Source organism: Vipera ursinii (assembly GCF_947247035.1).
Source record: "Vipera ursinii genome assembly, chromosome: 2".
In the NCBI taxonomy this organism is placed as follows: Eukaryota; Metazoa; Chordata; class Lepidosauria; order Squamata; family Viperidae; genus Vipera; species Vipera ursinii.
Genome location: NC_139513.1, coordinates 49704583 through 49732029, shown reverse-complemented (window position 1 = coordinate 49732029; position 27447 = coordinate 49704583). Strand labels below are relative to the sequence as shown.

The 27447-nt window shown below is 39.3% G+C and overlaps 2 protein-coding genes across 3 annotated transcripts in view; both read left to right on the top strand.

Moving 5' to 3' along the window:
* The window catches only part of FGD5 (FYVE, RhoGEF and PH domain containing 5), a 182727-nt gene extending 164909 nt beyond the window's left edge, over positions 1 to 17818 (top strand). The window contains exons 14-21 of the mRNA XM_083353847.1: positions 3807 to 3886; positions 9605 to 9704; positions 11006 to 11143; positions 12912 to 13014; positions 13665 to 13795; positions 15504 to 15632; positions 16505 to 16653; positions 17581 to 17818. Coding sequence (XP_083209973.1) covers positions 3807 to 3886; positions 9605 to 9704; positions 11006 to 11143; positions 12912 to 13014; positions 13665 to 13795; positions 15504 to 15632; positions 16505 to 16653; positions 17581 to 17617 — 867 coding nt within the window. The 3' untranslated portion in view covers positions 17618 to 17818. The remainder of the gene's footprint in view (positions 1 to 3806; positions 3887 to 9604; positions 9705 to 11005; positions 11144 to 12911; positions 13015 to 13664; positions 13796 to 15503; positions 15633 to 16504; positions 16654 to 17580) is intronic.
* Positions 17819 to 24763: 6945 nt separating this feature from the next.
* Positions 24764 to 27447, top strand: part of NR2C2 (nuclear receptor subfamily 2 group C member 2) — a 71414-nt gene continuing 68730 nt past the window's right edge. For both annotated transcript variants that reach the window (XM_083353838.1, XM_083353837.1), the window contains exon 1: positions 24764 to 25707. The gene's annotated coding sequence lies outside the window, so the exon portion shown is untranslated. The remainder of the gene's footprint in view (positions 25708 to 27447) is intronic.

The window sequence follows — 27447 nt, the reverse complement described above, 5'->3', positions numbered from 1 at the left end:
TATATTAAACACTTGAAGTTGACAAAAAACAATAATCAGTAGTAGTATACAAGTAGAAACATTAAATGAAAAATACAATATGAAAAATAAGTAGTGTCAGAAAATGTTGAAGATATGTATTATATTTAATCAGAAGAAGGAAAGACTTAATGGGAACAGAGTCTCCAAAAAGCAAAATAATTGCCACAATAATGAAATGTTTTAATTCTGATTGATGTAATAGATCTGATGGATTAAACTTTCAAAAGGTGAGTTTCATTGAATATTGGGATAAACTTCTTAATAGCATAAGTATTTCAGCTATGGAATCATTTATCTAAACAATGATTGTTTTTTCTTAAGCTGACAGAACTCTTCAAATAGATGTTTCAAACAGAAGTTTGCTTATACTCTGTTCTATTTGGCCTGCCTGAATCGAGCTAGGGTTTAGACTAGATGCACAAGTTTTCTGAGTCTATGAAAAAAAGAAGTGAGATCAAGGTTCATAAAAGTTTATTCCAATAAATGAGAGATGTGATTCAAGCATAAATATTCATTTGAGCAGGACAAACGAACAAGTTTCCTTTGAAGAATGTGCCTTCGTAGTCTCTTTTATGTGGTGAGTCAATTTTTCTTCCACATCTTTTTATGGTCATACAGTATATTCTTGGCCCACTTGTTTAGGTCAGTTCGGCGTCGGGAAGATGAACGAAAATGGCCAACGTCTGCTGGAGTTTTGCTGCTACTACAGTTTTTGTGTTAGCAATACATTCTTTAAAACAAAGCCTCAACACAGTCTCTTGGAGACATCCAAGATCGAAGCATTGGCACCAGCTCGATTTGATTTTTACAGGCGCTCCAACCTTCCCAGTATTACAATCACACACAGCTACCAGGATGCTGATTGCGATACAAACCACTCCTTGGTGTGCAACAAAATAAAACTGAAAACAAAGAGATTGCATCACTCAAAGAAGGAAGGAAGACCACGAATTGACATCAGCAAGACCCACAATCATGGCAAAGTGGAGGAATTTGCACAAGCACTCAGGCCCGGCTGAAGCAAACACATCTGAATGATGGGAATATTTCAAGAATGCTGTTTATAACACCGCCTTGTCAGTATTTGGTAAAGAGATCAGAAAGACAGCAGATTGGTTTGAAGCCCATTTGGAGGAGCTGATGCCAGCCATTGAGGAAAAAAGGAGAGTTCTAATTGCATATAAAGCCTGTTCCAGTGAGCACAACCTACAGGTTCTGCGAGCAGCTCGTAGCAAAGTCAAACAGACCTCCAGGAGATGTGCTAACGACCATTGGCTGCAGCTTTGCTCTCAGATCCAGATAGCAGCTGACACAGGCAACATACATCAAGGGGATGTATGATGGCATCAAGCAGGCCTTAGGTCCAACACAGAAGAAATCTGCCCCTCTGAAGTCTGCTACAGGAGAGGTTATCCAGGGCCAAGCACAGCAGATGGCACGCTGGATGCAGCATTACTCTGAGTTATATTCCAGAGAAAATGGGGTAACTGAAGAAGCATTAAATAATATTGAGTGCCTGCCTGTCTTGGAGGAGCTTGACAGTGAACCAACTTTAGAAGAACTAAACGCAGCCCTGGATTCCCTTGCCTCCAACAAGGCACCTAGGAAAGATAACATCCCTGCCAAAATTCTGAAGTGCTGCAAAGAGAAGATTCCCACCAAACTGCATGAAATCTTCTGTCTTTGTTGGAGAGAAGGTGGAGTACGACAGGACATGAAGGATGCAAATATTGTCACACTGTATAAGAACAAAGTCGACAGGGGTGACTGTAACAACTACCGTGGCATCTCTCTTCTCACTGTTGTAGGGAAGCTGCTTGCCCATGTCGTACTGAAGAGGCTCCAGGTGCTTGCAGAGAGAGTCTATCCAGAATCACAGTGTGGATTCCAAGCCAATAGGTCCACTAGTGACATGGTATTTTCCCTTAGATAGTTGCAGGAGAAATGCAGGGAACAAAGATAGCCACTTTTCATAGCTTTCATAGATCTTATGAAGGCTTTTGACTTGGTTAGTAGGGACGGCCTTTATAAAATTCTCCCCAAGTTTGGATGTCCACTTCAGCTCCTCAACATCATCAGGTCCTTTCACGAGGAAATGAAGGGTACTGTAGTTTTTATTTATTTATTATATATTTTATTTATTATATTTTTATACCGCCCTTTTCCCGAAGGACTCAGGACGGTGTACAGGGCAATAAATACAAAACAGGATACAAAAGTTAAAAGCGATTAAATAAATGCCCAAGGTTAAAACAATAATTAAGACGTATTTAAAACCCCAACCCTAACCCATCAGACCAGGTCAGACTGCTCAAATAGATACATTTTTAGATCGCGCCGGAAGGAGCGAAGGTCGGGGGCCGTCCGGAGCTCAACCGGCAAGCGGTTCCATAGGTCTGGCGCACCCACAGAGAACGCTCTCCCCCTGGGGGCCACCAATCGACATTCTTTGATCAGAGGCACCCTGAGGAGGCCCTCTCTGTGGGAGCGCACTGGACGGAGGGAAGTTGACGCCAGCCGCAGGTGTTGCCGTAGGTAATCCGGACCCATGCCATGTAGGGCTTTATAAGTCATTACTAACACCTTGAATCTCACCCGGAGGACAACCAGCAGCCAATGCAGCTCGCAGAGCAAAGGTGTAGCATGGGAGTATCGGGAAACCCCCAGCACAACTCGCGCGGCTGCATTCTGCACCAGTTGGAGCCTCCAAGTGGACTTCAAGGGCAGCCCCATGTAGAGAGCATTACAGTAGTCTAGATGAGAAGTCACGAATCTGATGGCTTAACATCAGATTCCTTTGACATTCGAAGTGGAATGAAGCAGGGCTGTGTCCTCGCGCCAACTTTATTCGGGATCTTTTTTGCTGTCATGCTGAAACACGCTTTTGGAACTGCAACAGAGGGCATTTATCTCTGGACCAGATCAGATGGAAAACTCTTTAATCTCTCTAGATTGAGAGCAAAATCTAAAGTCCAGCTGAGATACCTACGGGATTTCCTCTTCACTGATGATGATGCTGTTACTGCTCACTCTGCTGAAGACCTTCAACAACTTATGGACTGCTTTAGCAAGGCCTGCCAAGACTTTGGACTAGGGTTAGGACTAGGCATGTCGTGACAATGGCTGATGGTTGGATTCTGAAAGATCTCCTGTATTGAGAACTAGTGCAAGGAAAGCGCCCCAGAGGGAGACCAGAGTTGCAATATAAGGATATCTGCAAGAGGGATCTAAAGGCCTTGGGAATGGATATTAACAGCTGGGAAACCTTGACCTCTGATTGCTCAGCTTGGAGGCTAAAGATGCAGCATGGCCTTCTCCAATTCGAAGAGACACTTGTGTGGCAAGCTGAGGCAGAGGCAGTCCTGGTCCCAGCGAAACCTGGGGGCTGGACAGGGGACAGATTGTATCTGCCCTCAGTGTGGAAGGGACTGCCATTCTCGAATTGGCCTTTTTAGCCACACCAGATGCTGCTGTAGGACCTCTTTCCAGAGCATGATACCATAGTCTCTCGAGACTGAAGGATGCCAATGATGAGTATATTAAAACCTCTATCAGGTTGTTGTCTTTGAATTCATAGGGCATGAAAGACGCTTTCACTTCCTTAAGATATCCATCACTTTTATATCATAAAGAGAAGCTCAACTCAATATCTGGATGTTCTTAGAAGCATCTGCAAAGAACAGTATGTTGCCTTTGATACATGCAAAAAAATGTAAATACTCTTGCATATTTGGGAAATAAATTAAGGCACTTCCTTCTTTCAAACAAATGCCATTTCTTTTTAGGTTAGCCGTCCAGCAACAAAAAAGGCTCAGAATGTTCTGAAGATTGAATATGCTGAAAATTCCCTAACCCTATCTGCAAGGTAGGCTATGTTATACCATTAGTCAGTCATTTGTTTTTATTGAATTTTTGGGGCAACACATCTCTTCCCCAATATCTTATTAACGTCTTGCTATATTTAAACTCCAGCAATGTCCATGGTATTCCACTGGATAACAATCAAGTGTTTGACCGTAAAATGAGCATCTATTTTAGATGAAGAGTCCAAAGATACAGCAATCTCTATGCTGCTCAAGTGCCAAAAGCACTTCAGAAATAATAAGACATAAAAGGAAGAGTAGAAAATCTATTTCTAATAGACATATGACCTGCTTATCTTTTGTAGCTTTTTTTTTCCTGTCATGCTTTGCCTGCTTCTCTGCTTATAAATTCACTTGTCAAATTGTGTCCCTGAGGTGATTGGAGGGCTAATGAAACGAAATAATTAGCAAATTCTACTCAGTGGGCTTAAATGCATTTTTATACCACTTATATGACAGAAGGAAGATTAAAAACTTTACTAACAACATAATGGGGTCCCTGTTTAAAATAAACCATCTTAATGAATTAACCATTATCAAAATCAGGAAGGGAATGTGGTGGATGACAAAGAAAATCTTGCTGTGTTACTGAATCTGTTCTCTGCCTCTTCCATCTGAAGAAAGGTTTGATGCCTATGCTTTTATCTTCTAACCACTTGTTTTATTTTACTTAATCTGGAAAGTAATATTAGTAGAAGCAGGAAATAAAATAGCCCCAGTTGTATCTTAGCAGGTAGTCCTCAACATATGACTACAATTAAACCCAAAATTTGTCTTGCTAAGTGAGACATTTGGTCCTTGCAGATACATTTAAGGCATCCATTTTACATTTCCATAACTCTCTAAATTCCAAAGAAGTGAAGAACTCTGAAAATAGAAGCAGATCTTGTGGGATTCTAGCTTAGGTTATATAACCTTATGTTGGACTCTTGATTTGGGGCTGTACTGTGGAAATTGAAACTCTGTGTGTGTGTGTGTGTATCATGTGTTGTATTATTACAGTTTCAAGCACACTGATCACATTCACACAGTGATCAGGTTTCTCTCTCTCTCTCTCTCTCTCTCTCTTTCTCTCTCTCACACACACATATACCCCCCACACACAAAAACACACTGTCAACTGTTCAACTAGCAAACCCAAAAGAAGGAATCTTCAGGGCAAATGAGTGCCATAAAAGATAAACTTTATTGGATACACCATCTTGGAACTGAAGAAGCAAAACCAGCTCTGGTTTTCCCACGCAAAAACTTGCTTAGTTAAACAATAGATTCTCTTGCCCCCACCCACCAGGTTTTCACATTGTCCAATAGTAATACTTCTTTTTGTTATGGGAACAGTCCACTTCTCCATCGAGCACCTGTCTTAGTGACCTTGGCATTCTTGCATTCTCACGGTCCATGAACGGCTTCTTGGAATTCCGTTTCCTCCCTGCACTTTCTACCCCTCCTCCCTTTTCTATGGCAATTTGATTAGCATTAGAAGCTACCAGGCATTATAGCAGTTCAATCTTCCCACACATGAGTGCATGCATACACACACACACACACACACACACGTGAGTTTTGCCCCATTTAAAAAATGGTCATAAGTCACTTTTTTCACTGCTGTTGTAACTTCAAATGGTCACTAATGAATTGTTGTAAGTCGAGGATCACCTGTACTGAAATTAAATTCACTTTCCTAAACTGTGGTCTATCTGCATTCCTGATAGCTTGCTCTAATCTTGCACCCTTCAGCAGTATGTTGAGGTGATACGATATTAGAGAAAGAATGAATGAAGCTGAAAGAAGAGAGATTGAAAGGAAGAGGAAGAATAAATCATGGTTGATTGCAATTGATGAGAACTTCAAAAGAGAGAAGTGAGAACTGAAAGAACAAAAGGCAATGTATAAACTGGTGTATGGATGAGATGGAAGGAAAAATTGTTTGCAAGGATGGAGATATATAAGGCGATATAAGGAAAAGTGTATATATAAACTATATTTAATTATTCTTTCTTTTTTTTCCTTGCATTTAATGTCTTAGCCTGCTGTTTCTAACTCTGTGTTTTGTGTCACATTACTTATTCCCAAAAGAGGAAAAGCATGGTGTGGATATGTACATAAATACAAAGTTAGTTATCTTAGGGGGAGGTATATATAAGTATATTACGATCTGGAAAATAATTTGTAAAAGCAGTAATATATTAGGGGAAGTTGCATATAAAAACATGTTCCAGCAGAAAATTTGCCCCCAAATGTATTATGGAAAACATTTGCATGCTGGTGTGTGTGTGTGTGTGTGTGTGTGTGTGTGTGTGTGTAATGCATAATTCCTAGAAAATACTTGAAAAACAAAAATTTGAAAGATGTAAATGTTATAATTAAGTTTTTTGAAAGACATAGACTAAAGAGTAGAGGAATGCTACCTAAAAGATCTTAACTATGCACAGTCAAACTACTCCAAGTTCCCTGCAGTTACCTTGCAGATCAAAAAATTTCCGAAGAGAGACATGGTGGTATGTCAATCACCGAGATTACTCCCCATCTTATCAGTGTTAGCTAACACTGAATAACAGTGTTATATAGCCCTGTAATTACTATTTTTAATATCAGTTAGCTATATAGTTAACTGATATTGGAGGTAGTAATTACAGGGTATCTGTGAGACCCTTTGGCTTAGTTCGTGCATAGTACTCTTAGTCACAATCAATTAGCATTGCTGTGATAAGAGAACTTTAATCACTTAGCTAAGTTCAGGGTGCTAAGGAAGCCTACTACTATGACACTGGAATGTATAACAGATTCCTTTCTGTTCTGATTTCTGCTCTGTCCTGCTCTAGAGCAGAAATTTGGTTTTGTTTTTCCAGTTATTACACAGTTATCAGTCATACAATGATCACATACCGTAATCAGTTTTCTCTCTCTCTCTCTCTCTCTCTCTCTCTCTCTCACACACACACACACACACACACACACACTCAGAGAGAGAGAGAGAGAGAGAGAGAGAGAGAGAGAGAGAGAGAGATTCAGTTGTAATTTCCACAGTAAAGCCCAAATCAAGAGCCCAAAATAAGGTTAAACACCCTATGCTAGAATCTCACAAGTTCTGCTTCTATTTTCTGAGTTTGCCAGTTATGGAAATGTAAAATGGATGCCTTAAATGTGTCTGCAAGGACCAAAAATGTTGGCTTCCAGGGGATTCTGAAATATTCAAAAGGAGTGTGGATGGCTACATGTGTCTTGAGGGCCATCACTTGTGCATCCTTGGTTTAATAGCCCAAGAAGACATGTCCCATATCTTCTAAACTCCATAGACCTATATTCTAAGCATTCCCACAAACTTCAGAAGTAAGTTACAGGAGATGAGAGTCAGTAGCTTTTGCACAGAGACACTGAGCTGATAGTACCAGTACCGGTAACTTGTTTGCAGAATGACCTATATTTCCATTTTTCAATCATCCCCTTTATCCTTTGCTTATTTCACTATAATGGCAACAGACATATAAAGTATAAATTTGAAAATGTATTTGTAGCTAAGTTATTCTAAAATATTTCCTTAGTTTCTGCATATAAAGTTCTAGCATAGGTATCTGCAAGAGACCAAGATTAGGTTAAAATGATGCCATGCACATTATGATGCAAATCCCACCCTTATATAGCTCTGCTCTAACAGCTGATGCAAGTATTATGAAAGTCATGTATTTTGCATCTTGACACACATTAGATACCTATAGGTTAAAGCTAATTTTGAATTATAGGCTCCCAATTATTTTTTGCTAAGGAAACTTTGCTAACCTTACTACATTGCAGAAGGCAAGGTGCACTCTAAAAGCTAGAGCAGGGGACCAGTACCGGGCTGTGGCATGCCAGCAACCGGGCTGCACAAACAAGCAAAGCCCCATCCACAGGATGCAGGCAGTACACAAAACCATGCCCCTTCCGGTCCGCGGAATAACCTCTCTCCGGGGAACCGGTCCCTGGTGCCCAAAATGTTGGGGACCTCTGAGCTACAGTATTAGATGAGCCAAAAAACTTTTCCATATCATTTTTGTTTTTTGAACTATCAATAAAAGCACCAGATTCCTGCCAAATAAAGCTAGCCCCACAGATATCTGGGATATTACATGTAGAAGTCACCATGCAAACAGAGATTGTGGAGCAAAGAAAGAATGTTTGTGGAAAACAAATAAGAGACAAGAAGTGATGTTCAATATCTTTTCAGGCCTTTATTTTTGGCCTTTTTGCCAGTAAGATTATTGAGTTTTATAGCAGCTGATGTTTTCACAGATAAGTGCTTATTCAGGGGTGAAAAGATTTACTCTCAGCCAAGTGTCATTGATCAGACTGTGTCATTGATCTCCCCACATGAACTTCATGCACTTTGACAGAGCTACTATCATTATTGTAATGTATTGGGGTTGTTACCACCACGTGGTAACAGCTGGTAGGTTGCTAGAGCAGGGAGGTAGCTAAGGCTCCCAGCATCTCAGACAACCTCCTTCCAGCACTGCTATGGGTTGCCCCTAGGTGGCAATAGGTTGCTTCAAACCTATTGGCTGCCGCCTAGGGGCCAAAGTATAAATTGCTGCTGCTGCAGCCCTGTTCTCTAGTTCAGATCCTGCAAGCAATAAACCATGTTCTTTGCTGAACTCACTCGCCTCATCTTCATTCCTGCACAACGAACCCAGTACACAACAATTATGGTCCAAACATTCTTCAGCCCCCTCAGAAACATCCTCACCATGCCTGTGATAATTCTCACAGCAGCTGCTGTTGAATTCCAGGCATGCCAACCATTGGTCTCTCTAGATAAACCACGAGGAAGTGCAAAAATGGGCATTCGGGCAGGACCATTCCTCCTGTCTCCATCTTTTTCTTCCCATTTTCTTTTCATGGCAAGGAAAAAAAACTCATCAAAAGCAAATGAAAAGCTTAGCATTAGCAGCTAATCTGCTTTCCAGCTCTACAAGGATGCAATGGCACTCCAATGGAAGAGGGCCATATCAGGGAAGGAACAAGCAGGGGTTGGCTTCAATTTCCACAATGGGAAAGTGCCTTGCCCTTGCCCCTCAAGTGTACAGTTTGCAAAATGGAGGATGTATTGACTTTGGGTCATAAAAATCAGGGACATAAAACTGCACACTCCCTGAGAAGCAATGCCCAAAATGGGTCTCAGTTCCTTAAGGGAGAAAATTTGGATTGAGATATGACACAAGGCCTTCTGCATGCTTTAAGGAATCTTCAGAATTTCCTGAATTTTCAGATTCTTCAGGAATCTGAACTTATTCCCACCCTACTTTTTAAATGAATTAAACTTAACACAACCTACCCCTGAGTCTCTTGACAATTGACAAGGGTGCCAAGGGTGATAACAAGTATTCATATGGTGCCCAGTAAACAACAGAGTTAGACTGAGTTGTAATTTCAACAAAGAAAGATAAAAATCAGAACACAACACTAGCTGAGGCCTCTGCTTGTTCTCATAGTAAACAGTGACCTCTAATGACCAGCTTGCAAAACTGTGTGTCTATATTTTTCCACTTTTCTAATCCTTTTGTATTATTGAAAAGCATATTAACAAATTGTGATGAACGTAAGGGAACTCCTCGTTCTCTGTGCTTTGGGGAAGTAAACATTTCAGAGTTCTCTGTTGCTTTAAATGGCTGGCATGCCTATAAAGAAAATGCAGTCATTAAATAATGGCAGGTTGTAGCTGATCCCTTCTTTTCTCTCCGCAGCTCATGCTCCGAAAGGGATGAGTGGTACAGCTGCATCAGCAGAAGCATCCCAGAAGACTATGGGGCTCACAGCGGAGGTGGCTTTCACAACAGTGTTGAAGTAAGAGAGTATCCCCCACCCTGGCTGCCCCCAGTTCTGTGACCTACAGTATATTTCCTATAGGTTTAGGAAGAGAAGTCTTATTTAGATTATTTTCAAGTTTGCTTATTTTTCTTTTTAAAGCAAGGCTGAAGGCCAAAAGCTATTGCATTACAATGTAAATTTTCTTTATTCAGCTGACAGAGGATGCTGCTGGAATGTTACTATTTTAATTAATTTGTTGTATATTTTACTTTTGTTATTATTTGTTATTATCTTCTGACTAACTTCTGTGAGGAAGGCTATCTTTAATTGGGATTCTGCTATATAAAAGGCTTCATTTAAAAAAAAATCATCAAGTTAAGTTTTTGAGGGGGTGGAAGATACTGGTTTTTCTGTTCTGAACTGAAAGGGAATTTATTTAGAAAATTATAGAATATTTTGCAGAACAAGCTGGAAATATAAATATGCTGGAAGAAAGAAGATTCATCCATATCACTATATTCTAAAAACATGTTCATATATTGGGTTGCTTCTCACTTCATGTTTTTAGAGGGAGGAACCATTGGACAAAATGTGTTTGTTTCATCTAACATAGCTCCTCTTTTAATAGCACTGGCAGAAATTGTTGAGAGTGTGGTGGCACACCAGCTCCCTCTGGTCCTAGATGAAGCGGATTATCTAGACCCGTACCAATCGGGTTTTTCTTTTACAAAAAAGCACTGGAAATAGGAGTGTACATATTTGGCCCCAAGGCTGTAGGAATTGCATCTTAATTTATCCCAAAATCTCTATAAAAGGGAGGTGGAAAATTATCAGCAAAATAGTTATTCCAGATGGCAAGTATTCATTTAAAGAAAAGGGTTCCATTTTTAATGTTTGTCTCCCAGGGCCACAAAAGATGTGGCTAGAGACATTACAGTGATATAGGAGTGTATGAAACCAAAAAATATTGATTTGTTTTTGGGAAGATGGGGGAAGCAGCTTCAGGTAAGTATTTCACACTTTGATTTTTCCCCCAAAAGTTTTTATAAATAAGCACATTTATCCTTGCCACTCCAAAGGCATTCAATGGATGCTGGGAATGCTCAGCAGAGTGTAAAGGTATATATGTATGGCTGTAGGCCACAAACTTGAACTTGCCCATCTTAAAGAAACATCTTATTGTATTTTGCAGAAAGTATCTTCCTGATTGTGACATTTCAGTTGAACATGGAGGCCAGCACTAAAATCCTTACAAATATCTATTGAAATGATTTAGATGAGGTGTCACTTCTACATCATTATAAGGCTAAAAATAAGCCATTGTATTTTATTTTCAGCTTAGGGAAAGGCTGGGAATGTCTTTGGGTGAGAGGCCACCAACTTTGGTACCTGTGTCTCACGTCATGATGTGTATGAGCTGCGGTTGTGACTTTAAACTCACGCTGAGGCGTCATCATTGCCATGCATGCGGGAAGGTAAATATCTCACTAGAACTGGATCCTTGGCAGCAAAGAAACTTCCGGTCAATATCTCTTTATTATAGTACATACAGTTCCCATCAATTTATTACCAGGAAGGAAAACTCGTTTTTAAAATAGTCTGTAGTAAAAGGTTTGTCTTCTGTAAGCAGCTGCTCCACACAGTTTGGCCGGTTGGTAAATAGTTATGGGTTTAAATTGCCAGAGTTTTAAAAAGCTGTAGATAAAATTCATTGAGTGAACTTCTCTGGAAAGTCTACCCTTATTACATATTAAGAATGCTAGAACTGAACTCAGTTAATGAATTTGGAATATAAATCTCCAGAGAAATTTAAGCAAGTTATTATACTCTAACATATACTATAGTCTGTTAAAAGAATTCACTCTAACCTCCTATGGTATTTACCATCCATTACGATTCTGAAATTTCACAAGGTCTTCAGGCTGGATGCATTGCCTTCATCAGTCCTTTTGGTACTCCTGTCTTTCCAGTGTGTGATGATGACTCACTAGAAACGCTAAGCCATATGCTACTGTGCTATATTTTAAACACACCTTCACTTATCAAATGTTGACGAAATTTCCAGTAGGGAGTGGAATTTCTACTTACTGTAACTTATATTGGACAAAGTCTCAAAAGTATCTTCCCAAGCCACCCAGATTTGGGCTACCATTTGTACAACCGTTAAGTTTGGAACTTCTTATAACATTGTTATTTTGTTTTATTTTACATCTTCTTAATTATTTTTAGATCCTGTTATGCTTACTGTTTTTCTGTTTTATAGAGAAGTATTTGGCAATTTTACTATTAAGTATCTTATTGTATCTGGCTTCGGAGCTGTAATAAACTGATTTAATTTGACTAGAGATTTGATTTAATTTAATTCAATCTAATCACTGAAGGTTTTTAAGAAGAGACTGGACAGTCACTTGTCTGAAATGGTGTAGGGTCTCCTGCTTGAGCAAGAGGTTGGACTAGAAGGCCTCCAAGGTCCCTTCCAGCTCTATTCTGATTGATTGACTGATAAGATGCCAGTTTGGCATTCAGTATCTCCTTAAATTATGGTATATTGTTCCCCATTATAGTTACTTTTTGTTTTGTTGTTAGGTACTGTGTGTTTTTAATTGGATCACCCAGAGTCAGTGTTGAGTTGGGCAGCCTTACAGTATGAATTTAAATTATAAATTATATATAAATAGCGTGATTACTTTAAGAATGTCATACAGAATTGATCCTGTCTTAGTCACTTCATAAAATAAAATTATCATAATTTTGTCCATCTGTCTATTCTGTGACAGATGTGACTGTTATTTTTTGTTTGGAATTACAGCTCCTCACTTCATTTTTATGTGCAATGTGTGACGTGTTCGGATATCAATCATTCTTCAACACTTGACAGAGGCCTGTAATGGCTGATCCTTGCTCTAACACGGGTGGTGTTATACAATCATCCATTTTAGATTAATACAAAGCAGTTTCATTATAACGAGCAATAAATTAACAATTGCATTTTACTGTAATGTTAAAGATATATTAAAATGAATTAAATACTAAGGTGAATAGGGTCCTATCCTCTTATTCAGGGAGCTGATCTTAATTGAAGGGCAAATTTCACAAAATAATTAACGTTTATGTACAAGTATTTGTGCATGTGTGTGTGTGTGTTGCATGACATTAGAACTGAATGATCTTCAAGTCACTTCCAACTTTCATTCATACTTTTCTGACTTAAGACAGTGTGTATTGCATCTTGTGTTCATGTAGATTATATGCCGAAATTGTTCAAGAAACAAGTATCCTCTGAAATACCTCAAAGACCGACTAGCAAAAGTTTGTGATGGCTGCTATACAGAACTGAAAAGCAGAGGTGAATCCTTTTTGCCCATTGGAAACATTGGGGTCTCTGTTGGCACAAAGAGGAAAAGATAACTTTTGTGATTTGTGGGTGCTGCAACCCTGGAGGTTTTTGGACAACCATTTGTCTCAAATGACACAGGGTCCCCTGCTTGAGCAAGGGGTTGGACTAGAAAACCCCCAAGGTCCCTTCCAATTCTGTTATTCTGTTTGTGTCAGGAGCATCTCCTCCCTTCGAACAGAAACTAATATTCTTGTTAGTATCCAACATTTTCAACAGGAACCTTGTGGAGCTCATTCATATTTGGGATCTGGTTAGAAGGGTAGTTCCTTTTATTCTATGATGGTGGGAAACAATTGGATATAGCCCAACTTGCTGAGGGTTATGTCTATATAACCCATTTCTATTGTTAAATGTGAAGTTAATGAAGCCCACACTATTCAGAATTTATCTCAGAAGCAAACTGTATGAAAATAGCTTTGATTAGAGGGAGATTTCTTTCCTTGCAGCTTGGTTTTAACTGGATCAGGACCAATGGATAAAATTTCATGGATAAAATTTAAGGATCCAAATGTGTCGACATGACACGTTGCTCGCCATAAGGTGCTTACAGTTTGAAGTCACATATATCAAGTAAAACTATCCCATTCCTACTATTGCAGAGCGGCCGATAAGCATAAGCTTCCCTACAAGTTCATCCAGGTTTTCAGGCAGTGCCTTCTCTTCTGTGTTCCACAATATCCACTACTCTTCCTTCAAAAGACAAAAGAAAATTCCTTCAGCTCTTTTGGAGGTAAGATTAACAATGAATGCAAAAAAAAAACCCCACAATGAAATGAAATTGCAGACATTATTTGCTATGCGATCATTCGTACTAATTATAATGCACATTTGGACAGCTTGGTGCACCATTATCTCTTTTTTTGGGGGGGAGATGTGGGGGTAACCCTTCTTCAGTGACTAGCACTGATCATGTTACCTAGTTTGGGTAATGAAATGTCTGCAAGAAAACAAGCAAGCTCAGAGAGCACCAAGGACCCCTCATGTCATCTCTGAGCTACAAATATTCTCCTTTATTAGGGAATTCTTCTGCAGAGAAAGAATTTTAGATCTGAAATTTTGGAATTGGGTATGTGTAGTCTAGTGAAAAGAAGGAGAGACATGATACTAGTGTTCCAATATGTGAAGGGCTGCCACAAAAAAGGGGAGATAAACCTATTCTCCAAAGCACCCAGAGGCAAGACAAAAAACAATGGATGGAAACTAATCAAGGAGAGAAACAATCAAGAAATAAGGAGAAATTTTCTGACAGTGAGAACAATTAACCAGTGGAACTGCTTGCTTCAGAAGTTGTGGGTGTTTCATCACTGGAGGCTTTTGAGAAGAGACTGGACAGCCTCTTGCCTGGAATGGTATAGGGTCTCCTGCTTGAGCTGTGCATTTTCCCCTTGGAAAATATCACTTAAAATAATAATAAAAGCTTTCTTTGCATAATGTTAAAAGTCAAATTAAAACAAATTCTTATTACGTCCAATAATAATTCCTTTAGTCATTTCCTTAATGACTTACTTTCCCATCAGTGTTGTGATCTGTATCAATCCTTCTCTGACACCACAAGAGGGCACTATGTAGTTATCCAAATAAATTTCTCAAAGGTTTCAAATGCAATGGATTATGCAAAATGACCAAAATTATAGCACAGGCTGAGACTAATTATATATATATTTTCATTCAGAAGTCCCTAGTGTCAAAATACCTGTAAGATATAGGTCTCCCTTTTCACAATTATATACCAATGTTCTCCATAGAAATATCTATCTATTGGTACAGACACGGTCAAATAATTCTCTATACTGCTGGACATGGGGAACTCCCAAGATTTAGTCCTGCTTTAGGTGCAGAAACCAACTGGATGACTTGGACCAGTTTTCTTGGCAATACATTTCAGAAGTGATTTGCTATTTCCTTCTTCCTAGGGTTGAGAGTAATTGGTCTCAAATTACCCAGTTGACTTTGTGCCTAAAACAGAACTAGAATTCATGGTATCCCAGTTTGTAACCTGATGCCTTTACCCACTACACCAAATATGGCTTACATATTCCATTAGGATATATATCCATTCGTGTGCATTCATTCTATGTGTTGTTCTGATACAATGATATGCTTCCAAAATCATCGTCCTGGTTTGTTTTGTGGAAATAAAAGTCCCAATTTGAAGTAAACACAAAAGCATAGTAGCAGAATAAATACTAAGACTGTTGTTTTGTCATTTTAATAAAATGCCTTATAACCTACACATCTACATGCTCCAAGAAATTAAAAAAGTGTTTTGTTTGTTCTATGTCATTGCAACCAGTATAATGCTTGTTTAGGAAGCGTATAAATCTTCCAATATACAGTGTAGGATCGGGAGGAGGATTCCTGATAATTTAGATCTCTTCAATTCCCAAAAGTATATATTGTTACGAAGAGTTTTGATTCTCCTTCATTCATTCACGTAGGTGGCAGCTTCAGGAGAAGGCTCTTCTATCAATGGGTATCTCAGCAGATGCAAGAGAGGGAAAAGGCACTGGAAAAAGTTGTGGTTTGTTATCAAAGGAAAAGTGCTCTACACATACACAGCAAATGAAGTAAGTTTTGGTTTGGGGAGGGGAGCGTTTCCAAACTACTCAGAACTTACAACATACACAGGATTGACATGTATACTTTTAATACCAATGAGGTTGCTTAGTGACTGAAAATCTTAGAATGTAGGCAAGGCAGGAAAGTCACCAAAAACATACTGGAATAAATTGTTTCGGTATAATTGCCACGAAAACTACATGAATGGGTCCATCAAAGGAGTCTTTACTTGTTGCAGCAGATCATAGCAGTTACCAGCCTTGGTTGGTGTTAAGGAATTTGTTGTGCAGGGTCTCCTTGTGCTACCAAAGAAAGAGAAGCAACGTTCCTAGCTTCCTCTTATGGCCATGAGAACACTTACACACCCATTGGCCAATTAACATCTTAAAGCCATAGCATTATGGTTAATATATTTTCAACCCAACATTGTAGGCTAACACCATATGCCTAACAGTTGGTCTTGTAAAAAGTAAGTAGAATTGGATCAGTTTAGTTCTAGGGTGCAAGTCCACCAAAAAAATCCCATGTCTGTGACATTAAGACTGAGAATTCAGAACAAAATTCTGAGCAAAAGCAATGGCAAATCATTTGTGTAACATTCCCAAGAAACCCAAATGTATGTGCTGATGTAGTTGCTAGAAGCTCAGCTGTTATATTTTTCAAATCTGGAAAATACTAAAGCCTGCCATTTATTTCTCAAGCATTATCCGACAGAAAATCCCCATGGTATTATTTGAAACATAACTTTATTTAAATTTTACTAGCAATCATTCAAATCCAGATAAAAGAAAGGAGTTTCTCTATTTTCCGAGAGCATTCCTCTCTCTGTGTAAGTCCTCTCTTCCTCTAAAGCCCATTTCCCCTTCTGCACTGATTTCAGGACAAAGTCGCCACTGAGAGTTTGCCTTTGCTGGGTTTCACAATTGTCCCAGAAAAGGAAGATCGAAATATGGATGCAGTTTTCCATCTTTACCACAAGCAAACTCTGTTTTATAGCTTCCGAGCAGAGGATAATAATTCAGCACAGAGGTACTAGGTGTTGATCTGCCTGTGATAATATACTAACCAGTGAAAAATGGCTGCAGTGCTTCTCATTTCTCCTACAAGCTTTTTCAATGCTACTAAACAGAAATTACTGCTTTTGTGTAAACTTTTGGCAATGCCAGCTTTAACACAAAGAGTCAATAAGCATTAACAACTTGGCTGTGGCAGAATGCTGGGGATGGTTTCAGTGTATCAAATGTAGACATGGTAGCTTTGTGTATATAAATACATTTCTTTTATTTGTGGTCAATGCTCATTACATTTTTGCAACTTTAGAAATATTCTCAGTAATGCTCTGCCTGAAAAGATGTATGAAAACCACACAATAATCTGGTAGACATTAACTCATGCACTCTTAGAATTCAATACCTTCAGTGCATACAACTCAATCCAATGGATCTTAATTAGGAAATGAATTCAATAGGTCTTTCCCACATATGGAATTGGAGAGAGCCGGGCAGGAAAGCTACAGACAGGAATATTTGCTTGTGTTCATATAGGAATGGGTACAGAAATTGTGTAAATAACTGTTTTTTTTCTTGGAAAATAGTCAATACTCTCATTTTTCACATTTATAGTATAATTTATAATAACTAACTGAATACATTGGACATGCAAACAAGAATCGTCAATGTATGTACAAATGGGGGAGAGGTCAATGCAATTTCTTACACGATAAACATATTTTAAAAAGAGTAGCATTAAACGTATATATGTATCTCCCAGCATATAGATCATTTTTTTTATTATTTTCTATCATTCTAGTTAACCAACAAGATAGATAGCTGGCTTTCCCACTATAATGAACTAAATGAAAAATAGAGTTCAACAATTCTCAAAATCAACATTTATTAAAACAAAGATATTTTCTACTGGCCTCCTTAAAAATAAAATTTTATTCTTTTTTTTCAGATGGATTGAAGCCATGGAGGAAGCATCTATATTATAGCATCATCCAAGTGGATTCTGAATTAATGCATTTCTATTTGCAAGATAACCCATATATTGGAAAGAACAATACATATAATCCAAATCTGGCTAGACATATGAAAAAGAATATGTAGAAGCCTATAATTTTCCATCCTTAAACCTATCTCCTTGCTGATGGAAACAAAATAAAGGGAATATTTATGGACCCTTTTTATCTTTGCAGGTTCATCACTAAACTGTGCTCTCATCTAACAGTTGCATCATATTTTCAAGAAGTTAAACAACATGTGCATTTCTTCTAAGAGTTGTTTACTCATAACTCTGTTTTATTTTCCTTTAAGATAACAACGATTTGATTTGTGCCAGTCATAAAACTGAAGGTTTTTTTACATTAAAATTTTGTTTCCTTTCTTCTTTCTTAAAAAAGGTGTATACTGGCATGCAGTTAAAAATGCTAGAAGGGATGTATATATTTTCTACCATAGAAGGTATGTGAAAATCCATTCCAAGATGGCATTTTAGTGGTTATAGACCACCTATGGTAATTGTATAGTATTTCTCATAAACAGTGCTAACAGCTTAGCTTTGTTTATTAGGGCTCTTAATCCGTTCCAAATTCCAATCCTGTTCTTATGAAAACTGTACCAATTTCTACTCCAAAGGATATTAAAACATTAATTTATTATAACCCTTTACAGTTTGTTTAAAATTGATTGATCTAAATTATATTATTTTAATAGCTGAGAGGAGCAGATCTTATTTATAAATCTTATTCCTAAAATATAATTCTAAACTCAAAACAGGCATCAGCATTTAACTTCAGAAAGGAAGAGCATTTAATTATATTTATTCAGTAAACTAGAAAAGCTCTGGAAAGCCTTGTCTAAATCTTATTTTCAACAATTATAGGATGTCATTCAGTTGGACCAACCAATATTGTTAATGCTGTTATGCTATTATCAGCTCAAAAATGATAAGTTCAGTTTCCATTATATTTAGCCAACTGATCAAATGCAAGGATACTATAGTTGTTGCTATAACTACTTCTTCTAATAAAGCACATGGATGGTGTTTGGCAATAGCCATAGCACCTCATGACTGCTTTTATACAACATGTTTAACCAGGTCAGTTAAAGTCTTAACAGCTGCATTTGTACAAAATGCTGAATTAGTGTTAGCCTTGATTTGCTTTTGCATGGCTAAACTAACTCAGATAGTTAAGTTTCCAGTCCAGCGTATCTCACAAACCAGAACATGAGTTACGGTAGTTAATTCATTAACAAGTTTATGATATTCCATGACACAAGACATATTATGTTCCAGGGAGTACAAGTAATCAAGGTCTTTAAAGTTTTGCTGTCATTAAATCTTATATTCATAGCCTAAAGGCCAGGTTTTAAATATACTGCTCAAAAAAATAAAGGGAACACAAGATAAGACATCCTACTATTAAATACAGTACATTGTGTTGTTTAAGTGTTCCCTTTATTTTTTTTGAGCAGTATATAATGGAGTTGTGCAAAACATTTGAAAATTTGCCTTGCAAAGTATGATAAACATAAACAAAACACCCCTCCTTGAAACATTACTGTAAAGCAAAGCAGACATGTCTTCTTGAAAATTTGCAGTGTTATTTCCAAGGCTGTCCTCAGCTGGCAGTGCATCCACAAACAACTGTTTCACTGAGACTGCAAACAAAACCAATGGGTGATATGTGCACCACACATGCACAGATAGTCTGAAACACTCGTGTGAGCCTTCCAAAGAACGCAACAGCTTGAACCCATGGCAGAAGATTAGTTCACTTATATCAACACACCTCCCAAACCGTCCTCAAACCACCAAATGCTTAAAGACTAATAGAGCAATACTACTGTGATGTATGATCTGTTGCAGAAACATTCTGCTACTAAAAAAGTGTTTAGGATAGAGATTTCAGTATTGTGCAGATCAAACAGCATAACCAATATTACTGCAACACTGATACAATTATGCTTGCCATGATGAAGCTTGTGACATTTTTGTTTCTGATTATGATGATGGGGAGCTTAGAAACACCTCTCAAAATACAAGATTTAATACCTTTCAATGAAACAGATTTCCATTTATTTTTTTAGTCTTCGAAACTTTCAGATGTACAGTAAAATACACTTGTTAAGTATCTCTAGTATTTATATTCAGGACCATGACCTGAACTGCTAATTAAACTTTGAACTGGAATAGTTTGTTTCCTCTTTGTATAAAGGCTTACATTTTGTTTTTCAAATGAATTGTTCAATTATTTGTTTCAATTCAAGACTGTAAATGGTCCTGGGAGGGTGGGGAATATAAAATTCTACCATTTCATTATTTCAACATCAGGTTTTTTTTTCAGTTCATGATGGCAGTATAGAAATATGAAAATAAAATTTTAAGATTCACTTGGGTGAGAGGTTATGAATTTGACCTTGTTACCTTACAGTACTTATAATATGTAAAAGGAATGGAAGACTGCAATAATAAATAAATAAAAATGCACTGACAAAAGCAATTTTTAAATACCAAATGTAACCCACTCAGTAACGAAAGCTGCAATCTATTGTACTCAAGCGTTTTCAGACAGCACTGCAAGCAAGACTGAAAACCAAATATACAGTACAGAACAATTCTTATGACTTTTTGGTGCTGGCATTAACTGTTGTATTAAGTCCACAGGGGAAAAAAACTACTACTCACAACTGTTGTAAAAATGTATTAATTTTTGTTTTAAGAAACATGAAAAATAAAATAACAGACCAAGTCCACAGAGGTTTGTTAGTATTTTTCTATTCTGTATCAATGGCTCACAGATTACGTTCACAGTATGCAGAAGTGACTGATGAGTTATTGTCCAGAAAAACACTTCGATGTGGTTTTTCAAAATGGATGGAGAATCGTGTTTAGACAACCAACAGCCTTTCCTGCTTCTGAGGTTATTCCCACAGCCTGTTAACAGGAAGAGGCTAAGCTTAATCAGGCAGGAAACCTACAGCTGTTCTCAAACTGGCTTAATTTTAACTCCCAAGCCTGGGACACAAACAATCTCTCTGTTCTTACACACACACACCCAACACACAACTCAGCCTAGTGATCTCCCAGAATTCAACAGTCTTTTGATACAAGATTCGAAGCTAGTCAGAGACACAGATTGCTGGCCAAGATGCAGACGCAAGACTCAAGTCAGGAGTCAGCAACTGTTTCAGATATTAGACCTTTACAGCATTTTGTGTAAATGTGGGCATCCCCTTCCATCCGCTCAACAAATAACCGACCTCCATTTGAAGATCTCCAGCAAAGAACCCATTGCTTTAAATAGCACCATGTTGTACTGGCCGGCTGCTCATCCAGTCAACCATTTTCTCAACACCTTTGCTGAAAGGAGAGGTTAGATATTGGATGAAAATTGTCTAGTATAGTGAGGTCCAGTGAGGACTTCTTGATCAGGGAGCAAATCAAAGCCTCCTTAAGATGCAAAGGATTCTCACTCGCTCAAAAGAAAAATTGACCACGACCAGAACCTACTCACACAACAGCCTCCCCTCCAAACTGGGCTGCTGGATCTAAAGAGCAGGTAAACATTACAAATTGCTTTTCTAGTTGTGTAACTACGTTATGGAGCACATTCTCACAAGTTCCTCGATAATTTTAAACTTTGTATTGATTCCTCTTATCAAAATAAATAAATGTGCTGTGTCAGTGTTTTCATCAACAGCTAATGAGAAATTTCTTTTAATTTCTCAGTTAACTGATCATTAAGTCTGGAAAAAAATGTCAAGCTTTTTTTTTAACAGTCATTTGGGATTAACTATTATCAACTATTTCTTTCTTTTCTGGGCATAACCTAAACACAGCAATCTGCATACATGTCTTTAAAAGTTGCCTTCTATAAAACATTTTCTGACAATTTTCCTTGCAACTTTAAAGGTCACTTAAGTAAAATAGCAATTTTATTGTCCCACACACACACACACTAGTCTTTTTGCCTCTAAATATAATCAGACGTTAATACTGTGGGAGGGATACTTACTGGCTCATGACACACAAGACATACAATTTTCTTCTGTTAAGAAATATTGATTTGTCCATTCTGCACTAAAACGTTTATGTTCCTATTCAATTTTCCTCATCTTCCTCATGAAACCTATGATGGGTATGTGATTTTAAAAACTCAAAATCGTTAATTTATTTCAGAAAAAGAATATCTACCTTTATTAAACCCATGGATGTAGAACCAGTAACATAAAAAATGTAATGTAAAAGTTAACATGCAGAAAAATAACCACACATTAAGGTTAAATATATATATAATTGACAATGACTTGATCATATCTCAAGTGTCAGTGAGTTTTATGGAGCCTATTTGTTAGAATAAAGGCACGTGTCCATGAGACCCTTATGAGAAGCAAGAATCCCCTTGGTCACATAACCTACTGTAAATGAGCAATATAAGTTTGTGGTCACTTTTATAATATTTAAAAAAATGATTTGGTATTATTTTGTATAGACTACATAACCAGCTTATACATTTAGCTACTGCATTTTAAGAATATCCTATATTTAAACTTGCTTTGTGACAAAAACAATCTTATTTAATCAAATATTTACTGGTAGTCCTTGACTTACAAACATAACGGAGTCCAGAATTATAGTTACCGTAAGTCATTGCGATCCTAAGTCAAGGTTTCACCTGACTGGACTTGGATTTTTTTTGAGCTGGTCATAAAGTGAACACAGAGGTTGTTAAACTAATATGCTGGTCATTAAATAAATCCAATTTCCCCAGATTGCAGTCATGTGACTATGGGACACTGGAAAGAGTTATTAAAGAGAACCAGTTGCCAAGTACCCCAAATGCGATCTTGTGACTATGGGGAAATGTGTGTTCAGCGATTATTATTTAGAAACTTGGGGAAGTTCATCATAACATTGAACAGTTAAGTGACCAGTTGAGGACTACCAGTATCTTTCTGGATGTTATAGAATTACATACAAGGATATGACTGCTGCTACTTTGGATACTTGTTTATTAAATCAATTTGCAAGTAATTCTTGGGTTACAATGGCAATTTGGAGTGAAATTTCTGTCACTACACAATACAGTTATAAAGCATAACATATTTCCACTGTCTCCCTCACCCTCCAATTTTCTGCTAAGAAAAAACATGCATTAATTAGTTAAATAATGTCTTGGACCATAATCAGAACAGCACATTTCTATTTCATTTACTTTGAGCATGCTCTATTCAAAATCAAATTGTGCCTAAATGCCTTGGGGCATTTAATTCATTAAATAATTCAACAGTAAGATTAGTTGATCAATTCAGGACTGGCATTCTACACTAGCAGCCTCTGACAGCAGAGACAACCCCAGTACCTCCTATGACTCCAATAATTCCAATTGCAGAAAGATCCCACAGTGAACTGAAATTCCACTGCGAGTTAAAATTCTATCTGTTCTTGTAATTCATTTTCTATCACATGAACTCAAGGTTCTCAGCACAACCAAGCGAGGAAGTAAGAGGTCACTACTCTGGAAAGAGTAAGCTATTTAAGCTCTTTTGAGAGTTTAATGCAACAGCTCAGAGTGAAATAGTTGCTTGTGAACAGTAATAGAACAGAATGTAGTCATAATTTCATCTAAATCTATGTTCTTCACTGAGAGTAGAATAGTGGCATAATTCTTTCTCAACAGGAGAGGATGCAGATCCTGCCCTGCCCATTTCTTCAGAGGAAGGATTTCAGCATAGCGAGGAGGGAAATGGCAAATTGGCCAGTAAGTAGGAGGCCTGCTCTTGGCTGTGCATCTTACCTCAATCAATCTTTATTATAGTCACAGACCAGCAAATAAAAGCATTAAATACTAATACTAATACTAAAAACAAAAATAAAAGACAGAATAATATATTGCAATTGTGGATTAACAGTGGGCAGCAAATAAAAGCATTAAAACAATAATAGTAAAAAATAAATAAAGTCAGAATAATACATTGTGATTGGTGGTGGATTAACAGAGGGCAGTTAAAATTTGCCTAATTTTACATACAGCATAGCAGAATTTGGCCACATCGATCTGATAACAGCAGCTGAACATAACAAAGATCAGTATTTTTTGATATTTTATTAGGCAAGGTGTTATAAACCGAGTCCGTGAGTCCTTATAGATTCAGAGTTTCCCAACCTTGGCAATGTTAAGACAACTGGACTTCAACTCCCAGAATTCCCCATCTGGGAGATGAAGTCCAGCCGTCTAAACATTGCCACGGTTGAAAACCCTGGATTAGATGCAATACAGAAAGGACGTGAGCTAATTTCAGAGGCACGATGTCAGCTCATATGATATTTTTTTTGTATTGCCCCCCCTTCCCCAAAAAAGTGCGTCGCAGCAGGCTGCAAGTGAGGTGCAAATCGTCGCCCTTTGTGGAAATAACAATACACCACCCATGTAGAAGTTCAAAGAGAGAGAGAGAGAGAGCGAGCTCCTGTACCCGGATAGCACCGCTTGCTTTTTCTCATGGTGCAAAGGGGCTGCCCTTGAAGACCACCCGGAGGCTTCAACTGCTGCAGAGTGCAGCTGCACGGGTAGTGATGGGAGCACCCCGATACTCCCATATTACACCCCTCCTGCGTGAGCTGCATTGGCTACCGGTTGCCCTCCGGGTAAGATTTAAGGTGCTGGTTCTTACCTTTAAAGCCCTACATGGCTTAGGCCCGGGATACTTGCAGGACCATCTGCTGCCGGGAACGAATTCCCATCGCCCAGTACGCTCACACAGAGAAGGCCTCCTCAGGGTACCGTCGGCTAGACAATGTCGGCTTGCGACCCCCAGGGGGAGGGCCTTCTCTGTGGGAGCGCCAGCCCTGTGGAACCAGCTCCCCCCTGAGCTTCGGATGGCCCAAGATCTCCAGTCCTTTCGCCGCAGCCTCAAAACACTCCTTTTCCACCTGGCTGACCTAGACCAGGGGTAGGCAACCTCGGCTCTTTTATGACTCATGGACTTCAACTCCCAGAATTCCTGAGTCAGCTATGCCTGCAAGATGATCCTGCAAGAATTCTGGGAGTTGAAGTCCATGAGTCATAAAAGAGCCGAGGTTGCCTACCCCTGACCTAGACTGACAGAGATTTTAATTCTATTTACAATTCTAACTCTATTCTTTAATTTATTTTAATTTATTTCAAATTTTTATTTTTAATTTACTGTACAGAGACCTTTAAGTTTTGTTGTTGTTAGCCGCCCTGAGTCCCTCGGGAGATAGGGCGGGATATAAATCCCATAAATAAATAAATAAATAAATAAATAAATAAATAAATAAATAAATAAATAAATAATAGATAGATAGATAGATAAATAAATAAATAAAATCGAGAGGCAAAGGGATCAAAGGCGTGACGCCGCTGATTTGCCCCCCCCCCCTCCGCCTCTCAATTTTAGACCCTCTCGCTTCAATTAAAGCGAACGTGACTCCTTCGCGCAGAACTGACTCTTTCTTTAAGGCAGTTTCCCTCTCTCCCCCCCCCCGCACAGACGCGCGCGCTTCCCCCGATACGCGTAGATCTTCTCTCTAGCCCTGCTAACTTTCCTATCTCGAACTATCGGGCGCGCTGGCCGCTCCCCGGACGGACCGCTCCACCTTCCTCGGGGACAGTGGAAGCTGACAGAACTACCGCCGCACGGGAGCTCGAAACCCGCCTCAGGTAGCCCCTCCTTTGCCTTTGGTTCAGCCCCGCCTTATTAAGCGGAGGGGGGGGGGGAAGATAAGAGATGGAGGGGGCCGCGACAGGAGTAACGCTGGGAAGAGGAAGCAGGCAAGCGCTCCCAGGCGGCAAGAGCGGAGAGAATTAGTGCCTGGAGGGGTCACGAACTCTGACCTTTCGCCAAAAGGCACCCGCTTTCCCCCTCCCCCCCACCTGCTTCCCCCCCCCGCTGCTACGCGCTAAGGCTCGCTAACCCCTTCGGTGCCGCTATCTCCGCCTTCCGCTCCCCCTCCTAGGCGGAAGGCGGTGGCGGCGGAGGGGGGGGGCCTTCATGAACCAGGCCCGGCGAACCGTTACGAGGAAGCCACAGCCAAGCTAGCTTCGCCCAAAATCCTGAGGTAAAAACCACCGCCTTCACCCTCCCTTGTTATGCTTGCAGGCGTTGAGGTTTTCTTTCCGGCCCGGAAAGCTGAGGCGGGCGGGTAGCTGTGCCGCCATGGCGGAGCGTCTGACGGGCTGCGCGTGTTCTCGGGGGTTAAAAAAAAAAAAAAGAAGAGCACCTGGCCGGGCATCTTGGGCGCAGCTCTTTCTTTGCCGTGGGCGGCTTAGGCTGTCCGCTGCCGCACAACCGGTCTAACCGCGAGCGAAGAGGAAGGAAGATGGAGTCTGAGCGGGCGGAGGCAGTGGCTTGAACCCGACCCTTTTACCTTTGCCACCGGGAGGGCGGAGGGGAGGGGGCGGCGGGTATTTTGCATACGGGGCAGCCCGTCGCCATCTTTGCGGACGCTTCCCACCCCACCCCCCACCCCCTCCGGTCGCTTAGAGCGGCCGTCTGCATGTTTGAGGCGCCCGCTGCCGAGTGTGAGGAAAGAAGGCGTCGGCGTGAAGAAACATCAAGGCGGGGGGGGGAGACAAATGGCGGATCTTCTGGAATTGGCCTTCTGCCAGCACCGCCATTTTGTGGCTCGCTTAACATATGGGAAGCCCTTTCATCTCCCAATTTGCCTTCCCCCGCTTTGGGGGAGGGGCGGGGCCGAACTCTGAGCGACGGCGGTGTTCGCCAATAGGGCTCTCTGCGTTGGGAGGTTGGGGCCGAACTTTGAGCGGTGGAATCACCAATAAGCACCGAGGCAGCTGGTTTCCGTCTTCCTAATGGAAATGAATTGGTTGAAAGGAAAAAGTGGGAAAGGGGAGGAGCTTTGTGTTTCGAAGGCGATCAAATATGAATTCATCGTTTTTTAATCCATTTTTAGTATCGATACTAATGTTTCCCATACCGTTAGTCAAGGAGACAGTTAACTTTGTTATTTATGATAGTGCTGCTATCTATTTTTAAAAAATGCAAATATGTTTCACCAGAAAATGGATATGGTGAACAAGATACAAAAAACTCTGCACTCAGTTGAAAACCAGTGTAGCATAGGAATTAAGGTATTGGGCAACCACCAGAGGCCCAGATTCAAATTTACTCTCAGCCATGGAAGTTGCTGCTTTGCACCAGCAAGTCTCTTTCATGTTAACATGAAGGTGATGAGGGGAAAAAACCCTGAAAAGATGGAAGTGCTGTGTGTGTTTCCTTAAGCTCCGATCTCAAAGTATAATAAATAAATGGCACTTTTTACCGTTATATATCTTAAAAACTAAGCCTAGTGAATAATGGGATGAGAAAAATCACCAGAAATTCCCCAGGCTGCAAACTTAACTAGGAGATTGGAAAAACATTGCTGAGAAAGGCAGTGGCAAACTACTTTCATGCGTTGCCAAAAAAAAAGAAGTGGGTGTATTTTTGAAGTCACCAGAACTTGAGCTGAGCAAGGAGATCTTGTTTTATTGCAGTATTAGGCACAATGTTCTTACCAAAATAACATGTATATGAAAATAAATGCTAATTTATATTGTTTTTCATTTATTAATGTATTACTGGTCATTTTGTGCTTTTGTAATTATATTTTAAGCATGTAATTGAATAAAATATCAAATGCCATGTACTCAAGTGCTCACTTGAAATCATTCCTTCATTTTCTTCCCATTAATCTAATTTTTTATATGTGAAAATAATACTGAGGTTTATTTTTCTTAGAATAAGAAGCCATGAGTAAGGAACTTGAAATGTAAAATGCAGGCTATTAACATTATTA